Source organism: Phyllostomus hastatus, unplaced genomic scaffold, assembly GCF_019186645.2.
Source record: "Phyllostomus hastatus isolate PE091 unplaced genomic scaffold, TTU_PhHast_1.1 phas_scaffold_1066, whole genome shotgun sequence".
NCBI classification, from domain to species: Eukaryota; Metazoa; Chordata; class Mammalia; order Chiroptera; family Phyllostomidae; genus Phyllostomus; species Phyllostomus hastatus.
Window position 1 is genome coordinate 11,375,290 of NW_025334004.1, and position 27,906 is coordinate 11,403,195.

Genomic DNA, 27,906 nt, shown 5'->3' on the forward strand with positions numbered 1-27,906 from the left:
TGACAGGTTCTAGAAACCCAGTTAGAAACTCACCTCCAAATTGGGACAGTATGTGTAAAAAGTGCTTCTGAGTGAGGGGGAGCCCTGAGGACCTTCTCCTCCTGAACCCCCTCTGCACACCGTGGAACGGTCACCTCCGCCTGTGGAGCGAGCGCTGCTGAAATCCCACTCAGGACGCTCCCCTGGTGTTACTAGAATTTTGAAAATTAAACTGAGAGTGTACCTCATGCAGCTGCTAAAATTGAAGGGGACAAAAGTGGGGGCCCTAAACAGCAGGGGTGGGGGGCTTCCAGACTTAGTTTCCTCTCTGTGCTCTTCCGTATTTGCCACAGTCAATGTTTTGTATTTCCATCCATCACGTCACAGTAAGGAGTGTGGCCCCCGTTCCCTCAGGTGAGTCTCCCTCACCGTCGCCTTCTGAGTCTGAGACGAGGTCCTAGTTCCTTTAGCACCTCTGTCCCCCTCAGCGTGTTCCCTTAATGGGAAAGAACAGCCTCACTGGCATGAGTTTTGGCTGCAGACCGTGGACACGGAAGGCCCGGGGGCTGCCTGCAGTCACGACTGGACCCGCTGCGCTGTTCCCCAGGCCCAGTGCTCCGGCGGCCAGTCCTTGTGTCTCCTGGAGTGGGAGCTCCTAGGTTGGAGGCTGCCACCCTCGGGCAGCGGATCTCAATCCCGGGCATACCAGGGTTGCCTGGGACCCACAGCTGGAGGACACGGATCTCTGTGAGGGGCTCAGGCAGGATGGGAGAACCGCATGGGGCACCAAGAGGCCAGGAGTGTCCAGAGCTTTTGGGCACCAAGAAGGGCCCAGGGGCCCAGGCGTGTTTGACTTGGACAATACCGATACTCGCGCCAGCGTTTATTGAGCCCCCGTCCCGTGTCCAGCAGCCCTCACAACACCCGGAAAGGAGGCACGGCCACTCCACACGTGGGGAGACAGGCTGGGTTTGGGACAGCTGCCCAGAGCCGCAGACAGGAACTGGCAGAGTCGGAGTTCAACCCCAGCCAGTGGAGCACCTTCCGTGCGGAGAGGAAACGGCTTCTGGAGCTCTTCCTCCCTCCAACAAGGCACAGGGTAGTGTCTTCAGACACGGCAGGCACTGGGGACCCGCCTCCTGAGGACAGACGGAGAAGCAGCCCTGAACCTCACAGCCACTGCTGTCTTAAGGAGACCCAAGGAGCCTCCTGGCCACCCTCCTCTGCAAGACGGAAGAGTCTGGGGGTTTGGTCACTGCCTGGAGAGCGGCTGTACCAGGTGAAGCTTCTTAAAGAAATCCTACCAGGAGGGAACAGAAGAAAACAAAGAAAAAAAAAGAAAGGAAACCCTGGGGCTGCCCTGGGGACGACACCATCCTTGGGTGGCCTCCTCGGACAGAAGGAGGCTCTTTTCGTGGGGAATGTCTGCATGTGGGGGTGGGGAGCAGGAGCGGGGTGCCTGGGCCCCTGCAGCGGGCAGTCGGCGGCCTACAGCAGGGGCACGCGGGAGGCCTCCCACAGGCGCCGGGCCAGCTCGCCCGCCTGCTGCACCAGCATGTCTATGGGGATGACCGACAGGTGGAGGGCCAGCAGCTCGTGACACTTGACAGTCTCTGCGGGGTGGCCCTTGCTGTAGTAGCGCAGGAGCTTCCTGTGGGGAGAAGGGAGGACAGGGTTCAGGATGCAGGCCACGGCCTCCCCCACAGCCAGCGACCTCTTCTGGAGCCTTGCAAGCACCGTCACCTTGCCAGCTCCCAGCACTGGGGCCAGCGCGCCCACCCAGCCCCCGATGACCTAACCGCATGAGGCCAGCCCCAGGCCACCACGGTCCACCCCGTGGGTTCTCAGTCCTGCGTGGGGCATGCCAACGGTGGTGTTCCAGCCAAGATGCCATGCCACAGAGCCGCAGGGAAGTCCTGGGCCCTGGCACGGACATTTGCAGATGCCGCCCAGAGGGTGCCCACGGCACGGTGGGAGAAGCCCAAACGTGCTGCAGGCGCTGCCCTCTCCTGAGAGGCCGGCCCGCTGTGAGGAGCTTCTACAAGGCTTTCTAGCTTCTTTGGGTGGTGGAGGGGGGATCCTGAGGGAGGAGCTGTCACTTATCACCCAACACCTGTGCAGCCACAGCCCCAACAGCCTTCCGGATGAGTGTTACCTGTAGTAGTCTCCTCCCAGCATGCCCACGGGGACCGAGTCATCGGAGAGAACAGGCACCTCAATTATCTGCAGTTTGTACCCCTATGGAAGGAGGCAGAGGGTCATGACGGGGCAGGTGGTGGGTGTGGTAGGCCAGATGCCCCAGATTTGGGCCGGCGCAGCCCCACCCGGTGTGCGTGGTGCTGGGAACGCCCATGGACCGTTCACCCTGCTTTCCCTCCTACGACGTGAGAGTGACAGCAATGCCCAGTGAACGTCAGAGACAACGTGTGCGAGTCCTGAGCACTGTGCCTGGCACGCGGTAGCCCTCACCGCCGTGGATGGAGGGGCCTGGGTCAGCGTGCTCAGGAGGGCCATGGGGAGGAGGACCCTGGAGGTGTCACAAAGGGCAAAGCATCATGAGGAGGCCCGTCTCTCTTTGAAAACACCGGGCACTCCCAGGGTAGGGTCTGGAGGGGAGGAAATCAAGACCCACTGGCCCCACCGTGAGCCAAGCCCCGTCGTGGGGCTCCTCAGAAAGCTCTCGTGGGTCCGTGGGGCCTGCCCTGCAGGCGGGCAGGTGCACTGGGCAGTGTCCAGTGGCCGCTCACGATGGCACAGGGGCAGCTTCACTTTAGCCTGTTACCCTGTGGGGCCAACCGAGCAGAATGCCGCTTCTCGCTCTAGGAGTTCTGAGGGCACAGAGCAAAGACAACAGCAGCCTGCAGGCCCAACGAGCTGAGCCCATGACTCAGTGACACCGGCCGTGGTGTCTGACCTCCAGATCACCAGTGTCTCCGGGGTGTGGAATGGGGTCAGTGACGCCTGCCCCAGCCATGGGGCGGGGCTGTGTGGATGTGGGGGTCATGAGAACAGTGGCAAGAGGCTCCAGTGCCTGCACGGCAGAAAGGGATGGACCATCGCCTCAGGGTCCCCTCTCGCCAAGAGCAGAGAGAAAGTAGGCAAGGGGTGGGGGGACAAGAGAGCGGGGACCAGGGGCATGTGAGGGGTAGAAGAAACGACCCTTAGAGAGCTGGGATAGTGACTAACGCACTGGTACCGCCTGAGGAGAAAACAGAGAGAAACAGAGAAGGAGAGCAGAGGAAAGAGGAGGGAAGAGAGAGTGAGAGAAACCGGCTCTGGGATGGGGCAGATGGTGCCTCCCCAGGCAGTGGGCAGGGCCCGCAGCACCAGTGACACCCAGAGCCGCACCGGCAGTTTCACCTAGTGCAGGCTGGCTGGCTGCTCTGCGCCTGGTTCACCGGCTCTACCATGGGAACCAGGGTGCCATGCTTCCTAAGTGCGGGGGGCCATGTTGCACCCCCCCCCCCAAGCACATGGTTTGAGCGGCCCTCCTCACACAGGCTGGGGTCCCTGGGTCCACACAGTGCCTGCACGCAGCCTTGAACAGCAGCATGAGGTTTCCAGACCACTGGGTGCAAGGTTGGTAAAGCCGGTGTGCAAGGGGGACCTATGGGTCCTGGGTCCCAACCAGCCTGGCTTATCTGTCAGCTCCACCCGGGACCAGAGGAGATGAAGAGGCGGACTGAGCACTGTCCGCAGGAAGCAGCCAGGAGCTGCAGGAAAGGAAAGCCACACCCACCATCTCGTTCTGGAACCACAGGAAGTAGGAGCAGTAGAAGTCACCCTCCTGGAAGAGCAGCGTGGTGTAGCCCTTCTGCAGGTATCGGCGCGCCAGCCGGATCAGAGACCAGACCTGGGGAAGAGGGGAGAGCACTCAGCACCCTGGACCGGTCAACCCTGCGGCAGGGACGGAGCTCAGGCTCTCTCCCTCCGTGGGCAGAGCAGCACTCCAGGGAGGAGGTCCTTGGGGGCCGGGGCCTGTCCGCGCACGGCCTCCCTGAGCACCCAGGCGCTGCTCTGGCTCAGGCAGGAGCTCCGGAACAGATCCATTCTGGGCGGACGAGGGGACTACCCCTGCAGTCACCACAACGATAAACGTATGTAAAAACACTTCACATAACTTTGCTCTACACACCAGCTACAAATTAGCAAACTCATCCTTTGGGTCAGAAACCAGCCAAGGACAACGGTGATCCAGTAGGAGACGAAGGGTGGCCACCTAGAAACCCCTCCTGCTGTCGGGGCCCAGCCACTCACCAGGCCCCTCCCGGCAGGGACCCTTCGGCACACACAGGTTCTAGGCCGGGAAGGCGCCGGTGAGGTGGGTGAACACGCAGGGCCCCCTGATCCCGGTGCGCCCTCTGCTGCAGGGGCGAGGCCCAGACTAGGCTCACCAAGGGGCCTGATGGCAGCGTGGTGCTTGGGGGCCGAGGGACTGAGATGCCCTCCGCCTTGTTCTCTGGCCTCATTCAAGGGCTTCCTGACGCTGCCAGTGCACTCACTGTCTGGGGGCAGGCAGCGGGGACGGTTGGCTGTCCCCTCCTGGGCTGGGGGAAGGCCTGATGAGCCCTCTCCCCTAGAAACAGAGTGGAAAGCAGACGTGATTCACCCCAAACCTGCCCGCAATGTAACGTCTAATCACATCTGCAAACAAATACGTGGATTTGCTATGTTCTCAGGAAAGCAATTTGACAAGATGTATCAATAACCTTAAAAACATCCCTCCCATTTGACTTAGTAATTCCATTTCTGGGAGCGCACAGTGAGAAAAACAATCGGGGGCAGGACAGAGATGGATGCGCGCAGGTGTGTGCTGCGGCGTTATTTACAATGGCGAGAGCCTGGCAACCATCTCTGTGCTCCGCGTCGGGGAGACGGCTAAGTAAATTACGTTGCAGTCACATGACAGACTGTCCTAGAGCTGCTAAAAATCATGTTAATAAAGAATTAATGGCATGAGGAAGCACACCCGATAGAAAGGCAAGTGACAGTGTGGCAGTCACACCGGCAGAGACAGACAGAGCACACCCACGACCCGCCCAGAAGAACGGCGGAGGAGGGGACTGTGCCCAGAGAGGCCGACCAGCTCCGGCTCCGGAAAGAGGGACTCATTGGAGGAGGCGGCGCATGGTGCCAGTAAGTGCTCAGCAAGTGCCCCCTCTAGGCTGTGCCACGTGCGGCGCAGAGTGCTCCGCGCACGCACCACTCCTCCGCGGGGACTCCAGGCCCATCCCTTTTCCCAGAGGAGGAAACTGAATTTACGCTATGTAACACCCCAGCCGCACGGCTAGTGAGAGCCAGCGCAGGGCTCCGACACAGGCCTCTGCCAGCCGTCTGGCGTTAGCCTCTGGGACACACTTCCTTCGGATGCAGAAATAGCGGCTGTGCGTGTCTGTGTGTGCACACACAGCTCAGAACGTGGCCGAGGGTCCGCCCTTCTTGTCAAAAATACTAGTTTGCCAAGAAGAGGAGTCAGTCAAAGAGAAAAAAAGAATCCCAAGAGAATGCTTCCTTCATAGAAATGACCTAGTTTGAAGTTCTGATAGTCAAATTAAGCTGTTTCTTCTTCCTGTTTTATTTAATTCAACAAACATTTATGGGGCCTTTATTGCCACCAGGCACTATGGTGGGCTCTGGCCTGTCCTCCCTCTGACCTCGCTGCCCAGGCTCTGCTAATCCAGGGCATTACCAAATGCCCGGCACTGACTGAGGCCCACGTGGCCCTGGGTGCCGACCCGGGCCCTAGGGTGACAGAGACAAGCGCTCTCCTCTGGAGCGAATACCATCGGAAGAAGGGGGGGCCGGGGGGCGGGGTGCAGGGTCAGCCCCTCCCAGGCAGGCCCCCTGGTCCTCCAGGGTGCGGGCCGGGCAGCAGTTACCTTGGTTCTGATAAAGGCAGCCAGGGGCCCCTTGCCCAGCTCGGATGAGGTCCTTTCACTGCTGCTGAGAGAAGGGGCCACCATCTGGCCGGTCGTGCGGTCCACGTGGATGAAGTGCACCAGGCCCGGGAAGTCTTCCAGGTAGGTTAGGGTCTGAGTTAAGGTGCTCGTAGGCCAGGAACCAGGGAGGGTGCTTCTCTGTCCCTGACCTAGGCCTCTACAAGGCTCAGCAGCGGGGCCGGAGGCCAGGCCTGCCACACCCACTCCTCCCCGCAGGTTCCTGTCCCAGCCGACCCTTCCTTCGGGTCCCTCTCCCAGATCTCCCCTTACTTCCGAACCCCCACCCTGGGAAGTTCTGACATGCAAGTACAGTGAATCCCTGGCCCTGGCACATGGAACACTCGGAGTTCTGGACGAAACAGGAACACGGGCTCCCTGAGGGGTGTGAGGCTGGTGCACAGGGGACCACGCAAGGGACGAGCGAGCTGGCCGACCGCCCAGCGCACACGCCTGAGCGAGACTCTGTTCACCGCCACACCTCCCTCAGGAGCTGGGAGGTGGGGACAGTCCCCCACGGAGGGCAGTGGCTGGTGGCTCTGTCGCCCCTTCCGCCCGCACGCTGCAGACAGAGCTTTCAGGCGGCTGGACACCAGACCCTTCAGAGACCTTCGCACAGGCAAAGCTGCTTCATTGGGAGTTCCGGGGGAAATCAGTGTCCAATAAAACTCGTGTTCCTTAATAACAGGGTCTTTAAGTCTCAGGCATGGTTTCTTAAACAGAGACGAAGATATTTTGTGCAGGCCTTTTCAGAGCCTTCACCTTCTCCTGTGAACTATGACCTCGGAGCAGGAGGATGTGGCTCTCAGGCGGACCCGCGCCTCGGACCCCCGCTCCTCCTGGAATGCCCATCAGCAACTTGCTGGCTGGACAACACTGACGTGAGTGGATTCTGAGGCTTTTACAGAGTAACTCTGGGACACCAGGGGCTTCTGAATTCGCCCCTGGAGAGTCCCCACAGAGAGGCACCGAGGCCGTTATGTCCCGTCACTGCTGCGCAGAGAAAAGCAGCTGAGGTGGTGGGGCACACATCCTCCCACACCAAAGCCGCAGTCCCTCCGAGGGGGCAGGTGGAGGGGCAGGCGGACTCGAGGGGCTTTTCTGGGCTGGCTCGGGCTCGGACAGTAGGATATGATACCATGGTGACGTTCCTCCTGCTCTTCACCAACAGAAAGTCCTTACAGTCCATCAGCTTTTCTCTGCCGGGAAAGCAGGGGAAGCCGGGGAATGGGGAGGCCTGCCCCACCCCCACCTGGGCCAGCGGGCCGGTCACCCCCACACTCACTGCATGAGCGCCTGGACCTGGTCCTGCAGGTGCTGGGGCAGCTGGGGGCCTCCCCGGCCCGGAGCCATGGTCAGGAAGCTCAGGCGGTAGATGGCGCAAAGCTGCCGCTTCAGCTTCCCCAACACCTGGAGCAGCCTGGGCACCAGGAGAGGCGAGTGTCAGAGCAGGAAGGGCCCTAGGAGAGCGCCTTGTCCCCTGTGGGGGTCACCCCTGCCCTTGCAGTGATGACAGACACAGCTGACACCTCACCCTCGTGACCCAGGAGGCAGTTTTCCCGTTTTCCCCCAATGCGGTATCCACGCACTTGAATGAAGTTCGTGGGATCTTGTCCAACTCCATGGTTTATTTTTACCAATTGATGGGGGAGAGGCATGTTCCAGGCCGCCCTGAATCAGCGCGGAAGCCGGGCGGGACCCGGGTGGTCTGTCCCAGTGTTGGTCCTCAGAGCTCTGCTCCTCAGCCTCTGGCCTCTCTGCTTCCCCACCTCCCTCCCGCATCCCTGGGCTGGACCCCACTCTGCCAGGACCCCTCTCCCCTCAGAAGCGCCTTCCTGAACATTCTCTTCCACTTGGCCTGGAGGCGACTTGCCTGCCCCGCCCCCCTCCTATAGTGAGCCCACTACTCACTCCCAGGATGATCCGGGTTCACTTCTGGAGAAGGCCTTGGTCTTGAACTCCTGCCAGGTGCTCTGCAGAGGACAGGGGACAGGTCAGCTTCTGGACGATGCACCCACAGGGAGGTACGGGGAGGCCCTAGGATGTCAGCCTCCTGAAGGTGTAGTCAGGCCCAGCACACACGTGCACTCGCATAGCCGGAGTGGGGGTCTCAGCAGGTCCCCCCAGCTCTCTGCACCTGCTGTCCACCAGGTTCTACTCTCTTGGCAGGTGTCCCTTTGAAAAGCAGCGTCTGTGTGCCAGGTACTGGGCTTACTGCCTGGCTGGCACAGATCCATGAATGAATGCCGTCGGCAACAGGTAAGTGACTTGAGGGAGGGTGGACATGGGGTGGGTGCTGGGCAGGAGCCCCGGGCCCCCTCCTAGAGGAGCACGAGGCATTCTAACACGCCGCCGCTGCAAGGCCCTGCAGCACGGCCTGCAGCTGCTCTGGGCCGTGACCCTGGGTCTGGCTGGGTCTGGCCCCGCCTGGCTTGCTCTGCCTCCTCCAATCCTTCCACTCATTTTCAGGCCAAGTGCACGGTGGCCACAGCGACTCTCACTTGGCTCCTCAGCAGCCCGGGCACCACCAGCTGCCTACCCCAAGCCCTGTGTCCCTCCTTCCTTCTAGGCTCCCCACGCCGCTGTGCCCTGCTTCTTACTGCTCCCACACGCCCCTGGGCACTGTTCCTCGCCTGTTTGCCTTGTCTCCCATCAGGGCGCGAAGCCCCCGGGGGGTGGGGGTGGGGCGGCCTCTCTGTGAGACCCGAGTGCTGTGAGGGGTGTCAGGGGCAGCTGACGGCCTTTACTGCGTCCTGGGGTCAGGCTCTGGCTCCCTAAGTGGTTCCGGCCAAGGCGCAGTCTGAGTCCCAGTTTCCCCTCTAAAACAATGGAAATTCTAGAATGCATGTCCTGTCAAACTTAAAACATAAAAATGATCTGAAAATGTCAGGCGCCATTGTCAGTTTTTATTACAATTTCCTAATGGGGGAGCAGGGGTCCCCAAGCTGTGGTGGGGTGGTGGAGGGCTCCACAGCCCGTGGCCCTCACTGGTGTGGGCTGAACAGGCCCCGCCTCCTCCCCCAGAGGTGGGTATATTGCGGATTCGGGCCTCACCTGAATCTCTTGCCCCTTGTGATTCTTGACAAACTTGTCCATCCTCTGGCGCAGGTCCCCTGTGAGCGGGTGGGACCGCAGGAAGCTCCGGGCCTCCTGCCCCTCCTTCAGCTTCTTCTCCAGCAGGGAGAACCCGTCCAGCAGCTGGTACAGGACTGAGGCCATGGACGTGCTGGGACTCTAAGAGAAGAAACAGAGGGCAGGGGCCCACGCACCGGTGGGGAAGGTGTGCCGGCCGCGGCATCACCGGGGCAGGTGGGGGGCAGGTGGGGGGCTCGTACCTTGGTCAGGATCACCATGCTGATGCCTGGCCACAGGGGCAGGCAGTACATGGTGTGGGGCACCATGGGGCAGTAGCTGTCTTTCACACTGGCATCCAGGAAAATCCTTCTGGGGCAGGGAGGTGCCGGGGGGTCAGGGATCAGCGTTTCGAGGGTGTCTTCAGCTATCTGCGGAGGAAGGGGTGCTGTCACGGGAGGAGGTGGGGGGCCCGTCCGGCCTCCTCCCCACGCTGGATCCACCCACAGCTGCCCATTCGCCATCCATGCTGTGACCCACGGGAGCAAACATTTTAGATCCAAGAAATCCCAGCGCTTCAATCCCTGCGCTCTGTGGACCCTGCTCTCGCAGCTCTGGTTCTAACTAACGTCTGTCTCCCTCTTAGCTGCTTCTGGGGTTCCCCCCCCCCGCCCCCCCACCCCCCGCGGCAGGGCTGGATGCCATGCAGGGCCTTGGGCGGCAGAGAGGAAACGAAAAGGCAAGAAAAGCAGGCAGGTGGGATGAGCTCGAGAAGCTCCCTCCCCAGGCCGTCAACATAAATGAAAGCATTTAAAGGAACATTCTGTCATTCCAGCCACCCTCAGAGCATCATGGCAGCCATTGTAATGAGGGAAACTGAGGCATAAGATGACTGAATGAGCAAGACCCCAGTCTTACAGAAGGCTCTAAGAAAGCCTTTAGTGGGCAAAAGGAGAGGATTAAAGAGCTCATTGGAGATGCCACCCCGACTTCTCTGTGAGGAAGACACTGCGGTCTTACGACAGAAGCGGAAAGCTGGATGCAATGCACCAGCTGCTCTGGGGTCGGCACGTAAGCACCAGACGATGCACTCGAGGGCCATCCCTAACCTCACCTCTGAGGAGTGAGGAGGGCCCCATCTCGGAGAAAATGCATTAGGATTCAAACTTGACAAAAGAAAAAACACATATGTAGTGTGTGTGTATAGAGAGAGGTTTTTATTCCTTTTCCATACTTTATTTCCCAATTTTTCTACCATGAATATATTTACATCTTCATTTTGAAAAAAAAAAATGAAAAATGAAGCTGGACTTTCATTCCCAAGACTGATGAGGAGTGTAGGGGTTTCTCAGGAGCAGAGGCCACCGCTCACCCCCCACCCTGGCCCCTGCCTCTGGGCTGAGTGAGCTGTCCCTGGCTCTGCCAGCCCCGCGGTGGCAGAAGTGACGCAGAGGGGAGACCTCAGCGTCCCCAGCACCCGCCGCAGCGTCTTGGCTGAGCTGGTGCCTGGCAGATCCGCACACTCTCCCCGCCCCCAAACTCACCTGGATCTGGGAAGCATCGGTGGGTGGGGTGCCTCCATCCAGCCAGACGGTGCTGCCTGCAGGCCACAGGTGATAAAACAACAACATACATGATTGGAAAGTATAAATAGGGGCCCAATAGCATGTTAGGGGGGAGGGTGGAACAGAGGCCCCATCTCCCCGCAGCAGCTGGCAGGGCCCAGCCCTTGGCATGAGCTGGAGCGGCAGCGCCTGTTCCGTCCCATCGTCCTATCCCAGGCTGGCAGGCGCAGGCAGGCGCCATGGTACCAGGGCTAGAGAGGCCCAGGCAGGAAACAGCAGCTCCGCCCAGAGCCCACCGCTGGGAGCATGTGCCTGGGCATGGGCCTGGCAACGTGGGGGGCATGCGCCTCAGCCCCCTCCTTGCCCCATTAGTCCCCTCCTCGTTTCTGCCCTTTCGCCTCCTTCAGGCCCCCACCTGGTGATAACAGTGCCTCTTCCTCAGGAGACAGCACCTGGACTGCTTTTCCCCAGTTGTTGGCCAATCACCAGTAGGTGCCCCTGAGCACCTACTGTGTGCTGGGAACTGAGCTACATTTCCCTTCCTAGCGTAGCTCACAAAAACCTACAGAGCCCATTTCATATTGCAAATGTTATATGATTGTAATAATAGTGTTCTCTCATAGTTTATTGCAAACAACTATCATTTATAACCATGTTTCTCTGGGGAAAGTCTGTTCCTATGTTTCAAACACCTGATTTACAAATGGACGCGTGCAACTCAAGCCATTTATTTATAAGCTGCGAGTCCTCTGCACTGTGGAAGGGCATTATTTATAGCTCTAAGACATAAAGAACTAACCACTGAGAGAAAGGTGCAAGGGGGGTTGTGATGAATGAGGGAGGGGAGCAGTAAGAAGGAAAGGGAACTTCAGCAATCACCCCAAATGGCGCTTCTCTGTGTTCTGGGCTCGAGTAGGAGCTCAGAGAGCAGCCATGGGCCCTGGCCTCGGGGAAATGCATGAGTATAAATGACCTGGCACTCGACCTCATGGGGCCCAGGCTCCGGCAGTCGGTCCAAGGACCTAACATTAAGAACTTCTAACCCCGTGGTTTTTAACTGTGGCTGCACATGAGACCTTTTAAAAGTCCTGGTGTTGAGGCCCTGGACAGGTAGCTCAGGTGGTTAAAGCATGGTCCCAAGGTTGACGGTTAGATCCCTGGTCAGGGCACATACAAGAATCAACCAATGAATGCATAAATAAGTAGAACAACAAATCAATGTTCCTGTTTCCCTCCCTCTCTCTCTCCCCCCCTTCCTTTCTCTCCCCCTCCCCCCTTCCTCTCTCTCTCAAAAAAAAAAAAAAAATCCTGATGCTCAGGCCACACCCCAGGCCAATCACGTCCGAGTCCCTGGCACAGGCCCAGCTCCAGCAGTTTCTGAAGACCCCCAGTGAGCCCACTGAGCAGCCGGGGTGGGAACCGCTGGTCTAACCTAAATCTGTGCACAGCCGTGGCTCTCACCCTGCAGCTCACTGGCCTCACAGGAAACTTCTAGAAGCACTAACGCCAGGACTCCAGCCCTGGGACTCCAGCTCACGCGGTCTGGCTGCAGCTGCTCCACGGCGCAGCCCGGGCCAAGAGCCCGCGGTCTACGGGAGCCGCACAGCGCCTCCCTTCCAGAGCTGAGTCCCCGAGGAGTTGCTCCTCCTCAGACCCTGGCCGGGTCCCTCAGCCAGACGGCGTCGGCATCCCCTTCTCCCCAGGACGTGGGAGGGAAAAGCGATTCCTGGTCATCGTGACGACAGTCCAGATGCCGGCTTACCCATTTCTCTAAGCGATGCTGCCTTTGCTGTTTTGTTATAGCATTTAGAGTATGTTTAGTTTATTTTTGTTGTTTATCTGCATTCTCTGAAAAAAAAATTCAGTCTCCACAGTTATAGAGACTGAATATTTGTATTTTAAATCACTGTGCTTGAAATCAAGTGATCACTACTTAATTTTAACTACCTGATTACTTATTAACAAAAGGAAAGAGAAGGCAGAGAATACACATTTGAGAGATGAATTTTTAAATGGAATCGATTGTCATAAAAGTTTTCAGCAACTGCCCAAGTGGCCCTTGCAGTCCTTGAGCCCAGGCTGGGGCCAGCCGCGCCGGCAGAGGGCGGCTGCAGGCTGTGGGCTGTACCCTAGAAACCGGTGTCTGCTCTGGGCCCTTACAGGGCAGGAGGCCCACTGCACCCTAAGATGGACTGCCACTTGGCATCTGTCTCCTTCCCTCCCCCCACCCCCAGGTCTCACCTGAACCTGAACTCTGCTCCCCTGGGGAAGGGGCCGGGGTGAAGTACTCCTCAGGGAGGGAGAAGCTCTCTGTCTCCTGTGGGGAGAAGGGGACAGCATGCACTGAGGGCTCCCCTCCCTGGTCCCTGCTGTCCGACCCAGCGGGGGCAGACCTCCCCCTCCTCTCCCCCCCACTAACCCCCCCTCCCCCGACCACCCGCCCTCCTCTCCCCTCCTTCTGGGCACACAGCACATACAGTCCCTGCAGAATTCCTGGTGGGGGCGGGGGACCGAGGGCTCCAGGCCTGCTGCAAGGGGATGTTCTGGCTGCTCTGCAGCCTCCGTAGGGAAGGCTGCGGCAGGCACCAGAGAGCAGTCAGAGGTGACTGCCCGGCTCCTCCCCACCTGCCCCCACTTCCCAGCACTTCCCAGCACAGCCCTGGGAGCAGAGGCTAAGCACGAAGCCCTGGTGTGTGCCCTCACGTTCCAGGGCTGTTTCAGTTCTAGGTGGTCCAGTCTTTCTCCAGAGCCACTGAAATTCCATCTCACTGATACCCAAACCACCACCAAAGACAATGAAGGTGGCTACGGTGGTGACCAGCACTCACTGAGGGCTCCTTACCCCCAGGCACTGCTGGGCTCCACGAAACTACCCCCTTTATTCCTCCTAACAACCCTGAGAGGTAGAAGCCATCACTGTCCCATCGCACAGATAAGGCAATCGAGACTCAGAAGGGCAAGTACTTGGGCAGCTCACATGCCTAAGAGGTGATGCAGGGACTGCCAGACTCCAAAGTCTGCACTTTTAACCAGGTGCCCTCCAGAGTCCTCCCTCATCTGAAAGCAGCAGGAAGCGCGTGGCGCCCAGCCACGTGCCCCGTGACTCAGGAGCCACAGCCTCCCCGGCAGCCTGCCCTGCACCCGCACCCTCTGGGCTCTTTCCTGGGCCGTAGCCCTGAGGGCCTCCCGCAGCCCCGAGAGTGGACGGAGACCTGAGTGTCCTCGTCGTCGTCGGCGCCGCTGTCCTCTGCTGCGCTCTCGCTGGGGCAGACGTCCTGCACCAGGAGGATGAGGGCGAGGAGGTCGGCGGGGCGCAGGGGGCTGGCGCTGTGGCTGCAGAGAGAACGGGCAGCTGGCCGGCACCGCCCAGCGTCCCGGCGGCAGTGGGCGGTGGGCGGGCACAGTCAGTTAAGCTAAGTCTGGAGCATGGTCCCTGCCCTCAAGGAGGTTACGAGTGCGCCTGCTGACTTCATTGTTTTTGGAGAAAGGCAAGATATATGTAAAATTAACACATTGATTTTTTTAAACTAACACTTGGTTGTGTTAAAAAAAATACCAATGGGAAACCACCAGGGACCAGTCCAGCATGTTGAGAAGTCCAGAATTCAGACCCAGAGTATTGCTGGGAAAAATAATTCAGAGAAGGGAGCGAGCTGAGAGGGACTGAAGAACTGAAGAATCTGAGAAGGCTTCACGGAAGAAGGGGGTCTTGACAGTTTTCTTGGCCAGGGAAGTGGAGCTCCCCAGACGGGGTGTGACCAAGGGGCCGGGGAGCCCGGGCTCACCTGGAGTAGAAGGCCAGCAGCTTGGAGTGCACGAGCAGGAAGGCGTGCAGAGCCTCCTCGCCGGCCCGGGCAGGGCTGGAGTTGACCGCCTGGACCACGTGCCGCTCCAGCGCCTCTATGCACAGCTCGCAGAGCTGGGGGTGGATCAGCCGCTCCACAGCCTGGCCGCACGTGGGCAGGGAGAGGAGGCCACGTCACCCACCACTTCTCCCGCTCCAGGCCCCGGCTGGTGGGTACGCTCACCCAGTCCGCACCGAGCACAGACTGTGTGCCAGGCACCTGGGAACAGGAGACTCCCGCCAGCGCCACCCCTGCTCCCCTGGGGCGTGCAGTCTGCTCGCTGGAATCCAGGGGGTGAGTCACACATTACGCGAGAGGAAGACCAAGTGCCCGGTGGTAAATACACAGTGCCAGGCGAGAGAGAGTACAGAGACCCACTTGGGTCAGGCGTACAAAGAAAGAAGTCAGTTTAAGGACAAGGAATCCTGTCAGAGAAAGGAGGGTGGGGGAGGGCACTGCAGGCAGATGGAAGAGCACATGCAAAGGCCCTGAGGCGGGGAGAGAGTTTGGAGTGGTGTTGTCCAACTAATATAAAAGGCAAGCCCTACGCACAATTAAAAATCTTCCAGTAACTACATTAAAAAGGTAAAATTAATTGTAGTAACTTATTTTAACCAATATATCTAAAATAGTATATTTCAACATACGATATAAAATCATTAATGGAATGTTTGACATTCCCCTTTTTTGTGCTAAGTCTTCAAAATCCAGGGTATCCTTTACCTGTAAGAATAAGTCCATCTAACTAACACCACTGCAATCTAACTAACGGCACTGTGTGGCTGATGCCTGCTGTGCCGCACAGCGTGCGGCAGACAGTTCTCCCGGGAGAGAAGAAGCCCCAGGCGGCCAGTACGCAGTCAGTGCGGACAGGAGGTGTGAGGCGAGGCTGGGCCAGGACAGGCGGTGGCAGGTCATACGGGGGCCGGTAGGCCTGGGCAGGGGTTGGATTTTATTTGAATTGCATTCCGTCATCTACAGAAAGCCCTTCTGATGTCTCAGAAAGAGCTGACCATCGCATCCTGTGTACCATCATGGACTGTGACGACAGATTCACAATGACAATACCCAGGATACTTTCTCGTGTGTTTTAGCATGTGGCCGATCTCCCCTCCAGGGCAGGGGTCGTGTCTTTCTGTATCTCTGTACCCCCAGGGCCTGGCACACCTCTTGCACGCAGTAGGTGCTGCATGTTTATGGGAGGAGTGAATGAGTGGGCTGTGAAAATGAATTCCTGCAGACCTATTTTCCAATTCACTGATTCTCTTTCTAGCTACGTCTCATCTGCTATTTAACCCCTTCCTTGAGGTTTCCATTGTAACCATTATATTTTCATTTCTATAATAGCTACATGGCTTCCTTTTTAGCTTTTATGTTTTTAAATATTTCAGTTATTTTATTTCCTGGACTAATAATTCCAGCACATCAAGCTCCTTGGGTGCTGACATAATTGGCTATGACCCCCCTGACTCTCTCTCACGGGGCTACTTCCCCATGCACTGACAGTGGATTTTCAGCTCCTGTGGCCTGCTCTTAACCTGCCATCCACAGTGGTGACGGTAACACAGTGGCCTTCAAAGTGTGGTTCCTGGACCAGCATATTCAGCACCACCTAGGAGCTCGTTAGAAATGCAAATTCTAGAGCAGGGGCGCCCAAACTTTTGGTGTCTCTGGGCCACACTGGAAGAAGAAGAGTTATCTTGGGCCACACACGAAATACACAAACACTAATGAAAACAAAAAAACCTTATAACGTTTTAAGTAAATTTATAGTTCTGTGTTGGGCCACATTCACAGCCATCCTGGGCCACACGCGGCCAGTGGGCCGCGGGCTGGACCCCCCTGTTCCAGAGCCTCCCACCCCCGCCGAATGAGGAAGGTGAGGCCCAGCGGCCTGTACGTAACAAGCCTCTGGATGATTCGGATGCACACCGGGGTGTGCGAACCCCTGATCTAGGGAGAGTCTGTCTGTCAGTGCAGGGGTCGGGGACAGCTGCTGACAGCGGCCACCTTTGCTCCTCAGGGCCAGGCTCCGTGCCCTGCTGGCAGAGCTGGTCTCGGTGTCTGCACTCAGGCAGCCTTGCCTTTGATGCTGCTTATTTTTCTCTACTTTCCATTCTAGTTTCAGCTCAGAATAATTTTTGGGGGGTCAGAGTTGAGGGGGCTATCTTTAGAGATTGCCACAATTTACTGTGAGCCTCAAAACTGCATCAAAAAGTCTTTTTTATGCAGGAGGTAGCTGTTTTATCAGAGAAAGGCCCATCTGAGAACCCAGCCCTGTGGTCAGAAAATAATGTGGTCAGAAGAACAACCCTCTAAATGCATGAGTTCGGGGGTCTTTCTGTGCCCTCACTCATCACTCAAAGTGTGGTCTTAAAGCACCCAGACCCTTTTGCGCTGACACCCCCACGGCCCGAGGGCTCTCGCGCCCAGCAGTCACCTCCACAGCGAAACACTGCTCCTGCTCCCGCAGGCGGCTGTAGGTCCGCAGCAGGCTCTGGAAGCGCTCCCACACCTGGACACGCTGCGCCAGGTCTGGGGGCCGCAGCCTGGGGGAAGGGCGGGAGAGAGCCGTGAAAGAGCTGGCTGTGTCTGACTTCAACCAACAGAGCACAGCCCTAGACTCCTGTTAGGGCCGGGAGAGCTCATGAGACCCGACCAAATACCATGGCGGGGGGGGGGGGGGGGTCTCGGACCATAAAGCACAAAGGGGCCCTCGATTGGGCTGAGCCTGGCTGGCGAGTGGAGCGGGATGGGTGGGGAACGGGAGCCAGGCCACTGAGAAAATTGCTGCACCTCTCAGTCTCTGTCACATGCGGACATGTGACAGGAAGCCAGCTAGAGACCCAGGGAGGTGCCAGGAAGAAGCTGGGGCACAAGACGGACAGGCAGCTTCCCAGGGGCTGGGGGGGACACACTGCCCGGCCTCAAGAGGGTGCTTAGCAAAGATCCGGATGGGACCAGCCACGAGGACTCACTCCTTGCGGATGAGCTGGCCGTCCACGGTGACCAGCCCGAAGTGCAACTCGAACAGGTACTTGAGCACACGCAGCTTCTGCCGCAGGTCCCCCTCGCCCTCCGTGTGGTCTCCGTTGATGGCGATGAACAGGCATTCCCCGAACTGTAGGCACAGCGGGCTGATGTCAGCTGGCCCCAGGGGACTTCCCTCACCTGCCCTGGCCCCTGGGGACAGTGAGGGGAGGATCAGGTCCCAGGGGATTGCCATACGCCTCAGCTCCTGCCTCCTACAGGAGTCTAAACTTCCGGATGAGGGAGAGGCAAGTGGAGGGCCCATGGACGCACGGGAGGAGCACGGGCCCCAGAACCACACACTCACCAGGTGAAGGACATAGAGGTAGCGGCCATTTTCTGTGGAGAAGCAGGTGTATGTGTCCGAGAGCTTCTCCAGCATCGTCATGGAGGAGATGATGACCGGGGCCAGGAGGGTGCTGAGCTGGTCCTCCAGGGCAGGAAGCTGCAAGAGGGGAGGGAGAGAAAGACCACTGCTTGAGTGTGCCAGACACTGGGGACAAAGAAACAGATAAGGCCCAGGCCTTGCTGCCAAGGACCTCCATGGCTTTGGACCTGCTGGGGACGACGTCACTGTTCTGACAGAGAGGGGGACAGAAAGACATGGCCACTGAACACCGGCCATGGAAGGGCTGGCCAACTAATTGTGCTGTTCAGGCTCTGAAGGTAGAAGGAAATACAGAATGAGGCCACACGGCCACTGTGGGATGCTTGGGGCATTTAGTGGAGAGCTGGCCAACTCAGAGAACATCCACTGCATGCACCAAGGCCCAGCCCTTAGCAGCAGAAGGTCTACTGTGGGGGGACTGCATGCTAAGGCAGATGATCCGAGAGGGGTGAAGACACGTGTGCAAAGATGTCCCCTACAGCAGGGGTCCCCAACCCCAGGGGCTGCGGACCCACACCCATCTGTGCCCTGTTAGGAACAGGGCCGCACGGCAGGGGGTGAGCCAAGGAGCGAGCGAGGCTTTGCTGGTATCACCGCCCTGGCTCCACCTCCTGCTCTCCCGTTCTGCTTCCTATGCCCCCAAGCCACTCGGCCATGGAAAAATGGTCTTCCACAAAACTGGTCCCTGGTGCCAGAAAGGCTGGGCACCGCTGCACTACAGCATCATTTATAGCAGCAAGCAGCTGGGAAAAATGTAGATGTCCAGCACCAGGGGAACAGTTAAAGAAACAACAGTCCACGGTGCAAGGATGGAACGTTTCAATGACATGGAACATTCCTCTGACACAGTGCTGTTTCTAAAAAACGGTGAGAATGCTCTGTGTATGACACTGCATAAAAAGCACTGGAAAATATTAAGACAGCCAACATGGTTAAATTTATTACTTCTGGACAGACTGAGTGTGAGTGATTTCCCCTCCTACTTTTTATATATTTCTGTACTTGCCCTATTTCCATAACAAGCATACTTTTACTTTTACAAGCTCGTCCCGCATCCACCCTCTCTGCCTTCCAGAATAAGGAACAAAACAAGTAAAACCAAAAAGAGACTGGACAGATTAGTTGAAAATCTGTGAACAAAATGGGATGAAGCCAGCGGAAAGGTCAGAGCCCAAATTCACAGCACTGGAATGAAAAGAATGGAGGAAAACAGCCGACCTTCTCCAAGTTGATTTCGGGAGACTTGCCTGAAACAGGAAGACAACGAGGTCCCTGCGTGGGGCTGCTGAAGTCTGTCTCAGCACAGGAGCTGAGCAAGACCCTCCTCGAAAAGCAAAACCGGCAACAGGCCAGCAGCCACGGGCAGCACTGAAAACACAGCGGGCACAGCAGTGCGTGGCGTCTGTTCCTCCAACTTTCCCCGCGCTCACGGACCAAGGCCTGTGCGTGGCTGCTGCCGATCTGCCAGTGAGGCGGAGGCACTGGCTCCTGCTCATCACTCAGGTCCCAGCTCAGACGGCGGCTCCCCTGTCCACCCTCAGGCCACCCTGCCCGCCACACCCAAGTTATCTTTCCCCGACCTGGTGCTGTTTCCCTGGTTCACTGGATGTCACCCCTCCTTCGCCTCTGACTCCATGAGTAACTCAACTCACTGCTTTACCCCCGGGACTGGCACACAGTGGGTTCTCAATTCCTGTCTGTTGACTGAATATCCCTTCGGACAGGCACGTGTTTGCTGAATTATTCACATACCACTATTTTCTGGAACTGGCATGAATGAATTACATTAATAGAAAAGTCACTTAAAAATCTTGATTGTGTACAGCAACTCATTTTAAAAGTAAAGGCTTTGTCTGCAGGTGTAGCAAGGGTGCTTTCTGGGGAGAGGAGATGAAACGTCTGGTGCAGGCAGCGTGTGAAGAGGGAGCCTTGCGTGCCAGCTGGTGGAACCCCGGGACGCTGTCTTGGAATGGCTTTTGAATGGATGGGTCCATTCTGAGGGGTTTATCCTGAGGAGGCAGTGAGGTGGGGGCAGGATTCAAGCACGAACATCCCCTGCAGCCACGGTCACAGAAAGCCGGTGTGCCGCCCCGCCCAGCGTCAAGGAGACAGGTGGGTGCCGGCACACGCTCATGCACACACCGGCGTGCGCTTCCAGAACACACACGCTTCTGAGAAAACCTAACAAAACAGAACAGCACTTAAGCTATAATGGCAACTGAAAAAAAAAAACAGGCAACAAAACTTCAAATAATATGGCATGATCCCAACTATGTATAAAAATGAAAGGCCTGAAAAATATGCTAAAAAGCTAATAGCTATGGATAGTAAAATTATGGGTCATTTAAAATTGACTTCTTTCTGTTCCCAAATTTCCTACAGTTAATTCAGATTATCTACAGGATCAAAAAAGTATGCTGTACACATTTAAAAAAATTAAAACTTTGAAGACTCTTCTCTTTATACTAGCCATGTAGAAACTGAAAAATCAGGAGTTCCTCGGTTTGTTCCTTTCCCTGGTTTTCATTAAATGGGAAGAGAAACAGTATCGGAGAGCTAGTTGAAATAACAGCTTAAAAACTAAAATACTAAAAAATTCTTAATTTAAAAATCAGATGTGTTGACTGCTGAAAAACAGAAGAGCCTGACAGACAGACCCGCTTGTCGGTTTCGGTACAGCCAGTTCACCGGCCGTGACCTTGGATGCTTTGTCTGCCCCCAGAGGCTGTACCCAGAGTATTGGGAGGGGCCCTGCGGGACGACTGGCCCGTGAGGGGACGCCTGCTTGCCAAAAATAAATAAATAAACGACTTTAACTCACACCTGACACCACATAAAAAACTCAAAATGGATCATTAGACCTAATATAAACCTAAAACTATAAAATTTCAAGAAAATACAGGGAGAACTCTGCAACCTTGGGCCCCAACCCAAAGATTTCTTAGAAATGGCAACACAAGCATAATCTATAAAAGCAAAAAAAAAAAAAGAGGATAAATTGAAGTTATCAAAATTAAAAACTTGTGCTCTTTGAAAGACGCTGTTAGGTGGATGCAAAGACACAGACTTGAAAAAAATACTTTACAAAAACCACGTGTCTCCTTGGACCTCCATCCGAAATACATAAGAAACTCAACACCCGATAAAAATAGGAAACAATAAATTGGCAAAAGACTTGCACAGACACTTCACTAAAGAAGACATAACAACGGCAAATAGGCTCATGAAAAGATGCTCGAAGTCATTAGTTATTAAGGAACTGATAATTGAAATACAATGAGATTCTGTCATGAACAAATTATATTGACAGAAAAGTCACTTTCTGTTAGGTCCCCATCAGAGGGACTCGACTCACAAAGCCTGACCACAGCGAGCGCGGGCCAGGCCGCTGAGGGAACGGAAGGCTCACATCCCACTCGTGGAACATGAACTGATATAGCCTCTTTGGAAAAGTCAGGCGTTTCTCACAAGGTCAACATGCACCGGCATGGCCCAGCCACGCGACCCTGGGGGTTTCCCTGAGAAGTGGAAGCCGACGTCCACACAGAGAAAGACCCGCACGGGAACGTGCACAGCTGCTGCATGTGTAGGTAAAAACCGGAAACCACCGGTGTTGTTGCCCCCAATAACAGGTAAGTGGACGGACAAACCGCGGCGTACTGTTGAAGGGCCCACTGCTCGGCTGTGCGAGGGCATGAAGTGCTGCCCCACAGTGCAGCAGGGGTGGACCCCAGCTGGGCTGCAGCTGGGCTAGACCAAACCCAACCCCAAACCGGCCTGAGCACCTGCTGTATGATTTCGTCGTAGGTACGTCTGAAAAGTACAAACTCGTGTACTGCGACAGAACGCAGAGCTGTGATTGCCCAGGTGGGGGAAGTGAGGAGGGTCACAGATCTGGGGGGTGCGGGTCCGTCCCTCCTACTGACTGTGATGGAGCTGCAGGTGCACGTACACATCACAGCAGGTCGGACCGCACGCTTCGAGTGTGTCAGGGTTGGTCTGCCAGTTACACCTTAATGTGGCTGCCATAGGAAGTAACGTGCTAAGCTCATGCTAAACTCTTTAGGTAAAGAAATGGGTGACATCACATTTCTCTGCTGTGCGATTAAAATTGTATTGGGTTGGCCAAAAAGTTCGTTTTCTTTTTTCTGGACAATGGCTCCAGTAGTGTTTAGTTGTCTTTAACTTCATTTGAAACAATTTCGTGAAACTGTATTGTGACAGCTGTCATATCAGTGTGCATTTAAAATAAAACTTATCTAAATGGGTGAATTTTGTGCCCATTTTAATATTGAAGATGGGAAAAGGTATGCAACATTTTGGTGTATTGTGCTTTATTATTTCAAGAAGGGTAAAAATACAACTGAAACACAAAAAAAGATTTGTACGGTGTGTGGAGAAGGTGCTGTGGCTGATCGAACATGTCAGAAGTAGTTTGCGAAGTTTCTTGGTTCTATTGACATTTTGGTCAAATAATTCTTTGCTGTGGGGCTGTCTCATGCATTGGAAGATGTTTAGCAGCACCCCTGGCCTCTACCCACTAGAAACCGATAGCCAACATACTCAAAATATCCAAATCAATAAAGTTACTGGTAAAAATGAAACACGTGTCTTTTACTTTACACAAAAAACATAATGGACTTTTTGGCCAATCCAATACCTCTTGTAGCCCGGTAAGCCCGTGGGGCAGTGTGGGGCGTGGTCACGGCACTCCACACCGCACTCCAGAGCATCAGGAGGCCAACCTCCGAGGACCAGGGTGTGGGTGAGGGGTACTGGACCACACACGCTGCCCTGTTAATTCCTTGGGCTGGGCAGGAAGGGGTGGACAGGTTCTCTTGCCTCCTGCCCAGCCCTCCAGCCCCACACTCACCTCTTCTCCGTCATTCCCTGACTGTCCAAACTTCAGCCGCAGACTCTCTTCAAACTCCTCGTCTGTCCAGTAAAAGAGGACCTCTGCACCCTCTGTGGCCACCAAGACGCACTTCATCTGCCAGGGAGAAGCACGGTCCAGGTCACCTCCCAGCCCCATAGCCTGAAGCCTGGCCTGAGTGATGAAGAGGAACAGCTCCCGGGTCCTCGCTGAGTGCCAGGCACCAGCACAGGGTCACACCCTCAAACAACTTGGTAAAACAGGAACCTCAGTTCCCCCCATTTTGTAGAGCACGAGGTGGCACGGCTTGGTGAGACCAGGGAGCGGAGGTCCATTTCCTCAAGGGCATTTCAAAGCCTCGGACTCATTCACATTCTTTAGGATCCCCTATAAGACCAGCTTAGTGGTACTTACTGAATTCCCCCCAATCTCCAGTTGGTTTGTTAGCTCTAACTCAGAGCACCCAGCCTCACGGTGTTTCCAGCACAGTGAGAGAATGCAGCCTATTCCTGTGGCCTTGCTAAGCACAAGGCAGAGACTGGGCGAGTAGTGGGGTGTGAAGAGGTTGCTGGATGAGGACAGGGACCTGGAGGAGGCTCTGGGACTCCCAGGTGAGAGCAACTCAGGGGCTTGAGTGGCCAGCCCGATGGGAAAGGAGTGTGGTGTTGGGGTGTGGTGGGCTGTGGAATGGAGGCTGCGGTCAATGGCTGAGAGCCCCTGTAGGCTGGTAAGGGTGTGGCCACAGATGGATGAGATTAGGTTATGGAGGTAGCTCATCCTCACGTGGGACAATGAGGGCCCACACTCCACTCCTTGGTGGAGCCCGGGAGAAAAAGTGTAGCTGAGACACAGCACCTCACCACCACGGCAGGCCTTGATGACTGCCTGGGTGTGAGGGGGGAAGAAGAGAGCAGGCAAGGATAACATCAGGATACAGAACTGTATCCTGATATCCGATATCTCTGCAGAGCCAGGGAGAGCTCAGTTCATGGCCTGCCCCCTCTGTCCACCTCCCACAGCCCCAGAGTGGGTGCTGCCTGCCTCGGTCTGCCCCAGGTAGGGCGGAATCATCTACCTTGGCAAGGAACACAGCACAGCTTCCAGATAGCCAGAGGTTCAGAAAGGGCAGCAGTGGACAGATGTGGGTACCAACTCATGGAGAGCAGCATAGCATCCTGGGTCCTGCAAATGCTTAAAACAGAGAGGTCATGAGGGCAAGCAGTTCTGACTGTTCCTGCCCCCACTCTCAAACCATTAGGATGGGAATCCAGCCAACATAGTCATTTAGATACTGCAGGTGCCCACAAACATTAACCCCCACCCACTGTGTCCTTCAGAGCACTGTCATTTCACTATGGGTCACTCAGAGCCATGGTGTGGTCAGCAAACCAGCCCGGAGTAGCCCCAAGGAAGGGGTTATGACTGGCTGTTCAATAGCATGGCGTATTCAGATGGTCAGGGAAGCAGCCCCAGAGGAGAGTAGGTGTCCTGGGAGAACCCGATGAAAGAAGCTGACACCTGGTTACAGTTTTGGCTTTGCCAAGGCACATAAACTTCTCTGGGCCTCAAACTCCTGCTGGGAAAGGGAGGGACAATCTCCTGCTCCACCTCCCTATAAGGTTATAGTGAGAGTCAGGGAGTAACCAGGCAGGACTGCCTTTAGCAAACTGCTTTCCTACATAAACGTGTGTGTGGCAGGGGGCGGTGTGTGTGTGTGTGGGGGCGGGGGGGGGGGTTGCTGGTGGTCTTGATTCTTATTTCCCAAGTGCCCTTCGGTCAAATCACAGGATGAACTAAACTGGTTCCAGATCATTCACATTTTGATGATAAAAGACAGGAATAATATAAAAGTTCTGCTTAATTAGGAAACCAAACATTGTAAGCAAATTAGAGGCAAGAAAGAGCTTTTAGGAGTTGCGCATTTTTTGCAATGTAACTGAGACTTGCTACATCACCGGCGTGACTGGCCTTAATGCCATATTTTGAGGAAAATGGGAAATGCTTCTTCGTGAATATTAGGTTCTACTTTTCTTATTCCAAAAGGCTGATGAGAGAAGTTCATTGGTGTTATTCTCCATTCTTTCTATCCTGCTCTCAGGCGGGAGCAGTGGACCCATCGGCGCCGGCTAAACTGGGGGGGGGGGGGGCTGGTCCGGCGCCCCTTTTCACCATCCTGCCCAGCAAACCGCCCCTGCGGCCAGCCGCCACTCCTGCCTCCCGGCAGCTCCGTCCGGGGCCGCCTCGCTCCGACCTCGACCGGCCGCCGATGGGCTGCTGCACTCAGAAGGGACAATGGGCGGGGTGCAACGAGCAGCTCGCCGCCGCCGCGGGACTCCCTACCCACGGCACTCCCAGTTTACGCGGCAATTGCACCCCTAAACCCCCTCCAACCTCACAGCTACCAGGGGAAGAAGGCCCGGCTCGCGGAAGCCGCTCCACTTGTAGCTGCAGAAACTTTGGTTTCAAGAAGTGAAGCGCGGGCCCACGGCCACACAGGAGGGTGGGTGAGGCTGGGGCGTGGAGCCCGCGCCCCCACTGTCGGAGGGCCGGGCCGGGCGGGGTAGCGGAGGAAGCTCCGCCACCTGCGCAGGGGGCAGCCGAGGGCCGCCCACGGACAGCCCCGAAGGTCCACGTACCGGATCGCGGCCCAGCTGGTCCCGGCCCCCGGCGAGCTTCCGGGTGGGGGCACGTGACGCCCCACGTGACCGCCCCTGCCCCGGGTCGTCTCCGCAGGCGGTGCAGCAGCTCTGGTTAGGCCGCCTGGCCCAGGGAACTTGTACTCCTGTTGCCCCTTGATCACCTTCCTGTGTCAAGGGCAACGGAGGGCGCCGAGGTCCAAGGGATTGGGGACCTCGCCCGCAGCTGCGTGCTAGGGCTTCCCCATGCCTTGGTTCAAGTGATTCCCCAGGGAGGCACTAGGGCCATCCCCATTTAGCCCCATTTTACGGAAGAGGAAACTGAGGCCCAACGAGAGGAAATAACTTACTGAGGAGGCCCAGTTAGGTTGAGTACCCAGGTTTCCAGGCTCCCGGCTGGGCTCGTTCTCACTGGTTTCACTTGCTGAACTGCAGCTCTGGGGCAAGAGCTGTGGGCTTCACGGGCCTCCTGGGGAGGAGACCGCCTTACAGAGGGCCCAGTTGCCCCCGGAGTGCCCACGCTGACATTTCTTTATTAGTGTTCTCAATCCATTGTGTGTGTGTGTGTGCGTGTGTGTGGTGGGGGCAGTAGAGTTGCACGTTAGAGGCTTTGTTTTGAATCCGTGTTTGCAACATTTTCTTAAACTGTGTGTGTATTTGTAGTGGCTGAAGGTGGGAGAGCTGATGAAGTCATGGAAGGGACTAAATCCCTATCCGAGTCACCCCGCAGTGCCTTGGAGTCCCCTGCGAGCCTTGAGCACAGCCCAGTAGAGGTTGACGTTTGGGGACTGTCTGGGATACACTGGGAAGCACTGCTCCACCCGCCACCCCCATGGAAGGCAGGGGCCCAGAATTAATGCCTCCGTCACCTGCAGACAAAGCAAGCGTCACTACCCTTCTCCTTCCCCCATTCACCGCCCAACCCTCGCAGCCCACCTTAGTGCCCAAACCTTCCAGTTCACCGTCTACAGCACTTAGCCCCCCGCGCAGACATCTCTCTCTCCTACCCACAGCTGAGAACTTCTGGCCATGCACTCTTTGTCCTGCTATTTCCACTCACCACGTTCTCTCTTCTGTCAAACTCATAAGCCTGAATTTCAGCGGTTGCAAAATTCCACCAAATTAGTATGCTGCTACTCCCCCCCCGCCCCCGCCCCACTAGTTCATTTCCCATCAGCAATGTATGATGGTCCCAATTTCTCCATATTTTCACCAACGCTTGTTGTCTAGTTTAACTTGGACATCCTCGTGGGTGCAAAGTGGTATCTCATGATTTTGATTTGCATTTCTCTAATGACTAATGGTGTTCAGCATATTTTCATATGCTTTGCGGCCATTTGCACATCTTCTTTGGAGAAATGTCCATTCAAACCCATTGCCCATTTTTAAATTGTTAATTATCTTTTTAATTATTGGATTATAAGAGTTCTTTATGCATTCTGGATATAAGTCCCTTATTAGATATATGATTTGCAAAAAATTTCCCCCATTGTGTTTTGTCCTTTCACTTAGCATTTGTAGCACAAATATTTTCAATTTTGATGTAATCCAACTTATCTATTTGTGATTATGTCCCGGTTTTTGTGTCAACGTGTTTTTATTTCACTTGGGTAAGCACCTAAGAGTGGGATGGCTGGGCTCTATGCAACGTGTACGCTTAAGTTTGTATCAAGCTGTTGAACTGCTTTCCAAAGTGCCTGACCAAAGTGACCATTTTACATGCCCCTTGCAGTACTGGGCGTTTTAGTTGCTCTGTGGCCTCCTTAGCATTTGATATTATCTTTTTTTCTAACTTCAATCATTCTAGTAGGTATGTAGTTGTTTTTATGTATGTCTCCCATTGTGGTTTTAATTTCCATTTTCCTGGTGACTAACAATGTTAAACTTCTTTTCATGTGCTTATATGTCATTTATATCTCTTCCTTGATAAAGTATTCAAATCATTTGACCATTTTTAAATTGGGTTGTCTTGCTTACTATTTATATGAGTTTTTTATATATTTGGATACAAATCTTTTATCAGATGTCTGTTTTGCACTTTTTCCAGTCAATAGCTTTGTCTTTTAATTTTCTTTACAGTGGTATTTCAAAGAATAGAAAGCATTGTGCTTTTTTGTGTACTGTCTAGAAAATCTTTGCCTATGCCAGGGCCACAAAGAGTTTCTTCTGTGTTTTCTTCCAGAAGTTTTATCACTTTAGGTTTTGCATTTGTCTCTATGACCCATTTCAAGTCGATTTTTGTGGATGGTATGAGAGAAGCGTTCATTATTTTGCATATAGAGGTTTAATTTTTCTAGTTCCATCTGTTGATAAAATATCCTTTCTCCTCTGAATTACTTTAACACATTTATCTCAAATCAGTCAACCATATGTGTGGATCTATTTCTGGACTCTCTATTCTGTTCAATAAATTTGGAAGGCTTCAGGTCACATTAAGGAATTTATTGATTTTTTCTCAAACAGCTTTTGGTGTCATCAATTTCCATTGGTTTTAAGTTCACCAATTTCTTTACTGATATTTACTATTTCCTTTCTTCTGTTTATTTTGGATTTAATTTGCTCTTCTTTTTAAAATAATTTCT

The 27,906-nt window shown here is 55.2% G+C and overlaps 1 protein-coding gene across 3 annotated transcripts; it reads right to left on the reverse strand.

Annotated features, from left to right (window-relative positions):
- Positions 1-847: 847 nt before the first annotated feature.
- HPS1 (HPS1 biogenesis of lysosomal organelles complex 3 subunit 1) lies at positions 848-25,449 on the reverse strand. Of its 3 annotated transcripts, none has more exons than XM_045854468.1 (20): positions 25,325-25,449; positions 23,764-23,879; positions 22,689-22,805; positions 17,735-17,872; positions 17,376-17,518; positions 16,838-16,946; positions 14,338-14,498; positions 13,765-13,885; positions 13,030-13,125; positions 12,794-12,869; positions 10,532-10,587; positions 9,251-9,418; positions 8,970-9,149; positions 7,827-7,888; positions 7,201-7,335; positions 7,049-7,114; positions 5,859-6,003; positions 3,719-3,832; positions 2,135-2,217; positions 848-1,630 (listed from the first exon to the last, which is right to left on the reverse strand). In XM_045854468.1, exons 3-20 carry the CDS (start codon positions 22,803-22,805, stop codon positions 1,468-1,470), a joined length of 2,133 nt encoding a protein of 710 aa, XP_045710424.1. In that variant the 5' UTR covers positions 23,764-23,879; positions 25,325-25,449; the 3' UTR covers positions 848-1,467. The 3 variants fall into 3 exon arrangements, with proteins under 3 accessions (XP_045710424.1, XP_045710425.1, XP_045710426.1); XM_045854469.1 differs by lacking the exon at positions 25,325-25,449 and adding an exon at positions 25,091-25,316; XM_045854470.1 differs by lacking the exon at positions 13,030-13,125.
- Positions 25,450-27,906: the final 2,457 nt, after the last annotated feature.

Coding starts and splice junctions, on each gene's coding strand:
- HPS1 (XM_045854468.1), bottom strand. CDS start 22,805: ATGAAGTGCGTCTTGGTGGCCACAGAGGGTGCAGAGGTCCTCTTTTAC. Junction 17,873..22,688: donor CAGGGAATGACGGAGAAGAG/GTGAGTGTGGGG, acceptor CCCCTCTTGCAG/CTTCCTGCCCTGGAGGACCA. Junction 1,631..2,134: donor CTGGGAGGAGACTACTACAG/GTAACACTCATC, acceptor TTCTCCCCACAG/GAAGCTCCTGCGCTACTACA.